This window comes from Dicentrarchus labrax, unplaced genomic scaffold (assembly GCF_905237075.1).
Source record: "Dicentrarchus labrax unplaced genomic scaffold, dlabrax2021, whole genome shotgun sequence".
NCBI classification, from domain to species: domain Eukaryota; kingdom Metazoa; phylum Chordata; class Actinopteri; family Moronidae; genus Dicentrarchus; species Dicentrarchus labrax.
The window spans coordinates 22,928,578-22,939,679 of record NW_026136701.1 but is presented as its reverse complement, the minus strand read 5'-3'; the positions used below and the strand labels follow the sequence as shown (position 1 = coordinate 22,939,679).

Sequence of the window (11,102 nt, the reverse complement as noted above, 5' to 3'; positions counted from 1 at the left end):
ACCAATTTAACATTTAGTTCATCGAATGAACATTAATTAATCTATTTTGATAAAGTCATCATTTGAGTCATTTATTAAACAAAATACAAAACAACCTCTAAAATGTGAAAATGTTTTTTGTTTCTGTGTCATTATAAATTTAATATATAGACAAAGTCCTAAAATGTTGTGTTTTCTGAGCACATGGACTAGTGAATAAATGACTCCACAAAATAATCAACAGATTAATCAATAAATGAAAAATATTCCTTGGTTGGAACCCTTGTTTATATTCCATTCAAGTCTTGTTCCAAGTGATTTTCAGGTTGCAGAGTGGCTGTGAACACATCTGCCTGGATTACGTACATTATTCAGACAAGATGGAACCTCATTATCTGGTTTATTATCGTTAATTACAGTCTGAGCTAACATCAGAAAAAAACCCTTAACTTAAAAAATAACATTGAGAGTGTATCCTGATGCTGTGGACAGCAGCTCAGCCCGTGTGTATCGCTTCCCACGCAGCCAGCGACTGAGCAGATATTAGCTCGGCCTTATCAGCAGGAGCCACAAAGGGCTGAGGGTGAAGTGGAGCGGATACTGAGGGGGGAAACGGCTCTTCTGGTAGGGAGCTAATAATGGTCCCCGCTGCCGGAGCCTGACACTGGGCCTGGGGCGCCGCTCCGACAGCCTCTCTGTGGAGGGCCGACAGTGGCAGCCACCGTGTAATTTCAATGTTAACAGAAGAATCTGTTCGTTCTGTAAAGCCTGAGTTCACAGAGCACTGATATTAACTTTTCTAATTTTAGTTGGTTGGAATTCAGAAGGCGAACTGCAAAGTCAATGTTCAAGTCCTCGTGCTGGCTGCAAAGATCTGACATAAAGCTCCATCATCAGTGCCCGAACTCTGGATCAGAACCGTGACTCCTATATTTACATAAACTGAAATAATCAGCTACTATAAGGCTGTTTTCGCTTGTTGAATTAGTTTTCTCGCATTCTGGTTAAAAGCTGTGGAACTGACCCTGGTTTCTGACTGAAGACCTCCAAACAGCCAAATATGTGCAGATTTTAGCTTCTCAAATGTGAGAATTTAATTAGCATTTTTCACTATTTTATAGCATTTTACCCAGTTAAAATGAAATAATTGATAATGATAATAGTTTCCAGTTGCAGCCCCACTCCCACAGCTTCACAGGCTTCTCTTTCTTCCATGTCAAAACGACATTGTAACATGAGTTTTTGTACATTTCAGTCAGGCCGAGTCCATTTAACTTACAGTATACAACCAAAATGCATGTGGTGACATCTGAGAGTTTGATTAAAGTGCAGAAAATGCCCTCCACATAACTTAACTGGACTTTGACTGTGACTTTATTCAGGTTAAAGTCATTAGAAAATACTGTTTAATTGGCGGATTTGTATTCAGTCAGTGACTACCAGAGGAACAGTGGTTGTCCTGACCTCATCTCTCAGGTGCAACTCTGTAACTGGAGCAATTTAAAGTAGGACAGGCCTAAAAAAAAAAAAAAAAAAGGAGCACGCTAGCTCAGCAAAACCCCTTTCCTGGATAAATTAAGGTGCAATGTTGTGAGACCATGCAAGACACGACATAACATCAGCTAACTTTGGTTAAAAATCGGTCTTATATTACATATACATTTTGGAAAACGGGCCTTCGGGGCAATTGGCTTTTGTTTTCGGGATAATAGGCCACATGCCAATGGGCTTTCAGTCCAATGGGACATTATTTTGGACCATTGGGGTTTTCTGAATAATGGGCTGTTGGAACCTATTTTTACCCCTAGTGGTTAGCATGCTAACAGACTGGTACACCCAGTTTAATTTCCCATAGGATGAATCCTTTATATACTGTCATACCTGTGCATAGCTGAAACAACTGCTGCAACTCTCCAATGGGCAGCAACATTGTTTTTGCCATGAAAAGTGCTACAGTCGGGGGAAGCTGTATAGCATGTATTGAGAGGGAAACCTTATTAACGGCATACCCTTATTACTAGTTATAACTTCATAACGGAACAATTAATAACCCACATCTAGCTCTCTTTAACAGGGAAAAACAGCATGGCACATGGCTGGTACTTTGTTATGTAGTTGGGCAAGAGGACATCTGTGAAATATCTCTTTGAGTACTTAAATACTTTGAGTATCAGTCAGTTATAGTGTTTATAAAACTACTTGGAAATGTTTCACTACGTTGCAGTTTGCACAATAAAACATTTGTTTACATTCTGATTTCTTTATATATATTGTATTATTTTGTAGGGCCAAGAAAACCCTATAACTGGGCTCTGCAACCTTTACTGTTAAAAGACCACCAAGCAAACCGGTAAGCCTGCAGCGTTGGTGGTGAAAGAAATCTGTTCACTCACTAATACATTTTCTATTTTCTTCCGAGACTTTCTCTGTTTTTGGATTTAGAATCAAAGAAGTGACGGATTATTATTATTTTAATTGACAAAATGTTAAAACAGCTTTTTATATGGTGTGTAATGGCTCCACAGTTTTACAATTGGACAATCACTTTAGGTCTACAACAATGATCAATGAAAATGAATAGGAGCCACTGGAGAAGGGCTAAAGAAGTAGTGGTGTCCCAACCCTGCTCTGTAGTAATCAAAGCCTCGATGATGGCATTTAATGTACTCCTGACGCAAAATAAGCCACTATAAACCTACATAAAAGGCCCAGTCATGCAAACAAACAAACAAAAAAATTTGACATAATGTGAAACCGCCAGAATCGTATAACCTTAAAAATACTGTGATACAAATCTTTGACAACCTGTACACAGACTACTTTGTTGACCATCCCTGCTGCCTGTAAAGTAGCATCTAACAACAAAGGTCTACTCAGTCTGTGTTTTCTGAGGCGAATATCTTATCAAATGTTGATCTGGTTCCTCACGTGAAAAGCTTCCTGAGCTTCTGAACTAGACATCTGTAAGAGCCTGCATGTCATGTCATATCAGTAACACATCACACCTTCAGAGCTGCACAGATGTGTGACAGATCCAAGCACAAAAAAAATGACATGGAGACATGAAATAACATGTAGAGACAGGAAAGATCTGTCTTATCTCTACATGTTATTTCACACACGCCTGCTTCCCCCCCGTGATGAGAGGTGTGACTGCGGTTGTACAGTGAAGAAGCTTTGACTTGTAGCAGATAACTTCTCCTCGGGGCTTCTGTTGTTTTAGAGGTTTGAACTTATAAAACTAATCAGCATGTTCTGTGAAGGGATATTCAAAAGTATACGCTGGAGAGTGAATGCTTAGGTAGGTAGCTAATATATGTGATGTGCTTTTTTTTTTTTTCTTCTTCTGTGCATCTGAAGCACCGGAGCAATCAGATGTGAAATCAGAGGCCAGGAAACAGCAGGTAGTAAAGTCAAAAAGCTCAAAAGTTCTCCAAAAATGGGAGATATTTCCACAGCAGAATAAATGAAAACCTTTGCCCCCTGCTGAACGCTTTGTATTTCCCTTCTCACACCAGGAAATCTCTGATAAAAGAATCCATTATCAAGGTTTAGCCCAGACCAGACATCAAAGATCTCATCTGAATCAATGTGCCACAATCCTTCTGCCTTTGTGGGCATCTGCATGGCAAAATGTGACTTTGTGCTTCGCGTTAATGTCATTTCTGATTGTAATCACGCTTTGAAATGTGTAATATAATCTTTTTATATAAAGCTTAACTTAAAAAACGTTTAACTGTTTGCTTCCTGTCGGTATTTTAGGGCCATACAGTCCAATGAGACCAGTAGATGTACTGAGTCATTTTTATATTTTGGAAGATAATAAAGTCTTCATACAACCCATTCTAGGACCCCTGTTGGTCCCCAGACCTCAGTTTGGTCTATAAGCGTCACTTAATTTAGTCACATTATACACTCTTATAGTAATTTACATTTTAGAAAACAATCATTTTACACATCTTTGCTCAGCTGTTAATTCTCATTTGTCTTGTCTCTCATTATTCCCCTTGTTTTTCATCTTTTGCATTCAGTTTAAAATGTAAATGTTGGAAATTATTCTCATTGTGAAGGAGACAAGTTTTAGCTTTAACTGATAACTAGAATTAACTTTTTTGGGCTTCAGACAGAGAAAACCATGTCTGAATGAACTGATCTGCAATAGGATACAAATACTGAGGATAGAAAGATGAAGATTGAGATTTAAGATGGAAAGAAAAAAACCACAACCCTGATAAATCTGAGGATTTTTTTCGTTTTGGATGGAAATAGATTTTTTAGACAAAATGTTCACAGAAAAATCAGCTTCTCTGTTTTCTATCTGTATGTTCCAAATACCAAAAGGAGCAAAAACACCAACACAGCTAGTTAACTTTGGAGACACAACTAAATGACTTATGCTGGTAATAAGACTTATTACTTATCTCATAGTTTTGAGTTAGCGGTTATGAAGTTGAGTAAAACATGTTGCCTTGAGAAACTGATCATCATTGTGGTTTTTATTAGTGTTAACTTTTTTTATATTGGTCCTACAGAGAGAATTAACTTCTGGGGAAAAAATGGATGCAGAAATTCTTTTGTTAGTAGCGAATAGTTAAAAAAAAAAAGTTTTCAAAGCTTAAACTTATAAAGTTGGTTAAATGTAATCAAATACTCCTACAGGGTGGACATGTGTGAAAGGTTTGTGGTTTGCTTATTGAAGGAAGACAGTACTGTAATAACCAGATAACAGATAATCCAAAGGACTGGCCTGAAATGTATAAAAATGTCAATAGAAACTTATCTTATCTTAACTTATGTACACTCATGATATCCCAAATACCGACATTTTACCTAAATGTGGTGAAATAGGTCAACTAATAAACAGTTATATTAACCATAATATGGCTAGCTTAATTATTAGTATACTATATAATACCAGAGGAAAATAGACAGTCTCTGTAATTTATTCTGTTTTTTTTTTTTTCATTGCTCACAAAATAACCTTCACCTGATACCATTATAAGAAATAATGAGTGGGTCAGTTATGTGTTTGTAAATCCTCCTAAGAATGTTAAATTTAATATTTAATTGATTAAATATTGGTTTTTTTTGGTGTCTTTGTCCTGTAAGTTCATTAAAAACGTTTCCTCAGTCAAATAAATATTAATTTGAAATAATAAAGCTACTGCTGATCTTTTATTCTCCATTTATTACAGCTCACTGAACACACAGTCTCCTATTCTCTTATCATTAATGTGTTACTCAAGCACTGTGCAATTTTAAGGCACTTGTATTTTCATTGCATGCTTCTATTTCTGCTACTTTTACTCCACTTCATCTATTTTACAGCTTTAGTGCCTTTATCAGATTCAGAATATTGGTGCAATAATATGAATCAACTAATAAATAAAGCTTTATTATTATTATTATTATCATTATAGGTTAAACTACCCAGCAGTTTGTAAAGTAACCAAAAATTAGTCCCACCTGGACCAGCAGTAATATTTAAGTGATGTCCACATGAATGCATCACTAATTATAGTGATATGATTGTGAAATGGGTCATTCTGTATAATGAGTATGTTTGCCTTTGATACTGTATAATATAAGTATATTTAGATGCTAATGCGTTTGTACTTTTACTTAAGTTTGAATGCAGGATATTTACTTATAACAGAGTATTTGTACTGTACTTAAAAGAACACAATACCTTCTCCTCCTCTGCATCTTTACGGCCAAAATCCAGCCACAACACACACCCACTGCTCCCACAAGAGAGGGAGACTCATCTTCCTCCCCTTCAAGGGGTGAGGAGCGACAGTTCATCATTCTCTCAGAGGTTTGGTTTTGTGCCAGCTTTAAGGCTCCCCCTCCTCCAGGCCTCTTTATCCTGTGGCTCATTAGCAGGTGTATTTAATAACCTTAATTAAGGTTGGATTCCAGTTAGGTGGCAGTTCCAGGGCCCACGTTGAGCACGCTGGCTCACTCACACGGCTCTACGCTGACTTAAAATGGAGCAGAGCCATCGTTAATGTTATCAATTACACCTGTTGTTTTCCTGTTGAGGTAAAATGTCTCCCGGTAAAACGCTCTATTTGGCCACACGTCACTCAATATATCACTATCGCTATATATATATATATATATACATATATATATATATATATATATATATATATATATATCACTCAAATAGTTTCTAGGGCATGTGCTGTGTATTCCTGACAGGGTTGGGAAAATGTTAGTACTTCTGAAAATAAAAGAAATGTCTTAGAACATCAAAATTCTGGGTAGAAATTATAATGTACAAAATTATAGTGTGAATTTATCAAATTTAAAGCCAATATAATACAAAGAACTTTACCTTACAAGTCAAAATTAGGAGTTAGTATGTCTATAATGAGCTACCAAGGCTAATTAATGAAAGCAAATCAAAAATGTATCTGTCTAAATCAATGGCAATAGAAAGTCATCTTAAAAAGTCAAAGTTCTGACTCATTTTTACTTAAGTTTTGGGTTTGCATATTAAAATTCTCATACGCTTTCATGTATTCAGTAAGTTTAACTTGGTGTCTCAGACTTACTTGAAGAACTTTTCTCTAAATTAGCTCTATCCTTTCTGGGGTTTTTAATTACTGTGGCCTTTTACAAGTTTACTCCGGGAAATAGTTGCAGAAAGTTTCCCTGAGTGTGATCAAACCTCTAACTTCGACCTTCACACTGAGCTACATGGAGCTACTGTAGCTGTAAGTGGACACTAAATGTACGAGTAAGTCTAAAAACAACATAAACAACGTCTCCTTTGGAATATCTCTCATTAGAGGTCTTTATTCCAGTTTGATACAGCCAACAGTTTCTCTCCAAAGTTACATTCACAATCTTCCATTTACCTGACACACAGGTAAACCTCCACATCCCCAGTCCATAGCTTTATTCCTCCCAGCTGTTGGTTACACAATGATCACAAAATAGTGATTTCTCCCACATGTTTAACACTCAAGGCATACGTACTTATATTTACTATTTGTACAATATAATGTCATTAAATCCATTCATCCGTCCACCCCCTCCCCACATACGCATGCACACACATAAACACTGTACAGATGTATCAATGGAGTCATGTTAAAAGGCTGTTTGCCTGAACATTTCATATCCATGAGTCGAGGAAAGACACAGCTGAGTACCGATGTTTGTTTTTTTGTAAGTTCATGTTCTGACTGCTGCTAGATGATTTGTTCGTAAAGCCAAATGGAGAAAGGTGGCGTGCAGATATATATGTATATATTACAGCGTGATAATAACCTCTTATGTGTTCAGAGGACCCCAGTCCAGGATTTCAGAAAGGTAAAAAAAAAGAAGGAGAAATAGATTCAGGGCTTGTGTGTATATAGCGTTTATTTAAATGCTGGCAGGGCTGGGGAGAGAAAGGATGAGGCGCTTTTTGTTTTTATGTCAATATCAAGGCGATTTCGAACAATTCGCTATTAGCTTAACAAACGTTCTGCGGTCGTGCAAAGCAACAACTGTGGACAAATATCGCTTTTCTTCTTTTTCTACGTTTTACTCAAGTTGTCATTAACTCTCCTCACTTCATCCGGTTCACCGTCTGCTGTGTGTGTGTGTGTGTGTGTGTGTGTGTGTGTGTGTGTGTGTGTGTGTGTGTGTGTGATAGCCCGGCCCAGGGTTTAACAAGCAGTAGTGAAAAGCTAAATGACAGCAAAACATAGTAGAGAACTCTCAGCAGAGTTTGCCTATCGCAGACATCTTGGTACCGTATACTGATAGTGTGTATGTCATCCAATATGCACTGATATGAAAACAGATTTTTTTATTGTTTATAATGCAAATAAAAAAATAAAATGTATTATATTTTTATTTATTCTTTACCTTCCCAGTGTTCATTGGTTCAGTGCAGTCTATATGTTAAAGAATATTTTGAAAGTTATTTGTTTGAGAAAGCAGCGTTCAGAGTATCTTTGCAGAGTCATATCGATGCAATATCAGACCATTTTCATTTCAGCTAAAAAATTCACCGTAACGGCCGATATATCAGTAATCGGTGAAGTTTTCTTTCTTTCTCTCTGGAAGCGCTTTTTCCTCTAGGCGGCCCCACGCTGCCTCATACGCACTTGTAAAAAAAAAACCACTATGTGGACACAAGCCCTAACTAAGAGAGAGATAGAAAGAGGTAGAAGAGGAACAAAACATTTAAAATAAAGTGAAAGATAGAACAACACGGAAAGGGCAGAAATTGTTCTTTAACGACATATAGCTCCTAAATGAAAGACCTCTATATCGTCCCTTCTTCTCCTTGTTCTAACTCTCTTTCTCCTCTTAGTGTCTAAACGTCTAAAGCCAAGCAGTTTGGTTTCTTCTGTCGGTTCCCCAGCGCGGTCTATACAGATCATAGAATATACAGTACAGTACATACATGGTTGCACCTCCGCTTCCAACCTCCAATACTAACGCCTCCTCTGTGATCGAGGCTACTGAGGCTCTCAGTCAGTCTGTGCAGTGTTTAGAGGCTTGTTTGGCCCATGTATTAGTTTTAGGAATCCAGTGTCGGGACAGGAGGGCGTCACCTTTGCAGTAAAGTGGCACAAACGCAGCTGCAGAAGAAAATGAGATACTGAAAAGTGCAAAGAGTCTAAAACTTTTTTGGTCGCTAGTTTCGTTACATCTATGTTTTGGTTCATATTTGCGTGGCTTTTGGTCCGGAGGTTGCGAGATTGGAGAAGCCAGTGACCGCAGGTTGGTTTGAGATGAAGAGAAGCTGCCCCCGGGCCGCGCTGGGCCAGGCTGAACCAAGCCGGGGCCGGGCTGTTTTTGGCAGGGCCATGCTGGGATAGGAAGAGCTCTGCGTCGGGAGAGAACAAAAACAAAGAGGCCTCATCCTCCGGCGTCTCTTTCTACCTGCCGAAAATGTTCTCGTACTCCAGCAGTATTAGCTCCACTATCTGGTTCTGGTAGACCATGTGGACCGCCATGTTCCAGGTCTCTGTTTCAGGTCGCAGCAGCGTTGGGCCGAACACGATGGCCACGCTCTGGGTGGTCATACGGTTTTCCTCACCGTGGTCGATCACCCTGGAGGAACAGGACAAATATTAAAACTCTAAAGGCTGAAAAGAACAATTTTTAACATTGAAACATTATTTCTCACAGAAATAGTCTTTGGCAACCTTCCCCATAATGCAGTAGAATCGCAGTTCAATTAAATATTTTCATTAAAACATGCAGCTTTTAAAAAAGATTTGGAGGACATTCAAAAACCAGTGCTCATTGTCATTGAGTGAGACAAACTTGGTATTATGTAAACAGCATACAGTGGATGACCCTCAATTTATGTGCTTATGACCTTCCTTTTCAGTGTTTGTCCGCTGCAAGGCTGGTTAAACGTCACTAGAAATGTATGTATGTGGTCATATGATTAGTTAATTAACTTATTTGTCATCAGAAAACAACAATTCTGATGTTCTATTAGTTGTTTAAATGTGATTTATTAGGTAAAGGGCCAAAACTTCAGTGGTTCCTGCTTCCAGAGTCAGAATGTGTTACTTTTCTTCATTTATATGATTGTAAATTGAAGTCATTTGTAGACTTTTCTGGTAAATTTGATTGGCATTTTTCACTATTTCCTGACATATTGTAGACAGAACAATCTGGTTATTGAAAAGAAAACTCACAGATTCATCAACAACCAAAATAATCTGTCAGTCTCTGTATGTGATATATATTGTTTGCATGTGTAGAGAATCGTATCTCCTTCTTGAGATTTTCTATTAAAATTCTTCTGGTTTCCACTCTGGGGAGAAAAAAGAAATCAATAAAAAAAAAAACAGTGTTTTCCTTACTTCCTGAGGTGTTTGAAGAGAGCCTGCATGGTGTCGTGGTTGGGCTTCGGCAGCTGTCTGACCAGGTCTTTGATGGACTGAACTCGATGCTTGTAGTCTGGAATCTCTGCAGAGCGGAAAACACAACACGTATCAAAGTCAGAGAGAACAATCACAGCTATCGTAGAGTTAGTTCGCATTCAGTTTAAATTCTTGGGAGTGAGCACAAAATCAGTGACAAAAATCTGAGGCCGACATCAATGAGACATCCAATTCTGACAGAATGATGGTTTGGGGTTTTGTAGCAGTACATTTCCAGGGCCGATCTTGCTTGTGAAACAAAGACAGTACATTCGCTTCAGACTCTGAGTTAACGCATGAATGAATCCAGATATCTGTGGAACAGCTGTATGTAACACGTACTGATGCCGCTGACAAAGTCATGGAAGAAAGCGTAGGTGAAGAGAGGCTCCGGCAGCTCCCTGAAGTACATCTTTAAAGCTCCAGTGGTCACATGGATGTCCTCCCACTTCCCGTCTGCCAGGTTCACCTTCTCATCTGGACACACACAGAAACCCCTCAGTCAGTGTCGTCAACAGACGCTTATAACAGCGTATCAGAAGAAACTGACAGAATTCAAGTTAGAATACTTCTAAATAACCAGCGGCAGTTTCAGAAAGCGGTGACTTACCGTGATTGACAGCAAAGCGAAGTTTTTGTATGACAGCCAGGTTCCCACTAACCCTGTACAGCCCGTCTATACACAGACCTGCAGGGGATAACGGGAGGAAAACATTGACATCAGCTCAGTAATATCTGCATCTACAGTTATTCTTGTGGTTTGTTAATTTGCTTTGAGCATCAGAAGACTTGAATGAACCAAAACAAGATAGTATACTGTTGGTCAGGCACACCCTACCTTCCATTACTTTATGTTATCATGAGGCAGTAAAACCCCAGCTAGTATCATTTCCTTCAAACTCAGGTCAGGTAAAGTGACACACATCTGATTCTGAACCCACCGTCGTTCTCCACGTGGTCGATGCACATCCTGACGAAAATCGGCACCGTGGTGTTCTCCCTGTGACACAAACTGGACAGACTGCAGCCGAACACCTGATCTGAACACACAGAAAGGAAGAAGAAAACCACAGTCACAAAACAGTCCAAAGTCCTTGTTTTGTTGCAGTATGTCTTTTTATCGACACTCAGATCTTAACAGCGTCCTGCAAAACCTCCCTGTGCCTTATTACTTTCTATTACAGATAAAGAAAAGCAAGGTTTTCTGTCTGTGGGCTCTTTAATGTCACG

The 11,102-nt window shown here is 38.6% G+C and overlaps 1 protein-coding gene across 11 annotated transcripts in view; it reads right to left on the bottom strand.

Moving 5' to 3' along the window:
• Nucleotides 1–6,756: 6,756 nt before the first annotated feature.
• LOC127368039 (rho GTPase-activating protein 12) overlaps nucleotides 6,757–11,102 on the bottom strand; it is a 51,530-nt gene continuing 47,184 nt past the window's right edge. For all 11 annotated transcript variants that reach the window (XM_051408452.1, XM_051408479.1, XM_051408487.1 and 8 more), the window contains 5 exons: nucleotides 10,814–10,912; nucleotides 10,483–10,560; nucleotides 10,215–10,349; nucleotides 9,813–9,918; nucleotides 6,757–9,045 (listed from right to left, as the gene is read on the bottom strand). In XM_051408452.1, the coding sequence (XP_051264412.1) occupies nucleotides 8,871–9,045; nucleotides 9,813–9,918; nucleotides 10,215–10,349; nucleotides 10,483–10,560; nucleotides 10,814–10,912 (593 nt within the window). In that variant the 3' untranslated portion in view covers nucleotides 6,757–8,870. The remainder of the gene's footprint in view (nucleotides 9,046–9,812; nucleotides 9,919–10,214; nucleotides 10,350–10,482; nucleotides 10,561–10,813; nucleotides 10,913–11,102) is intronic.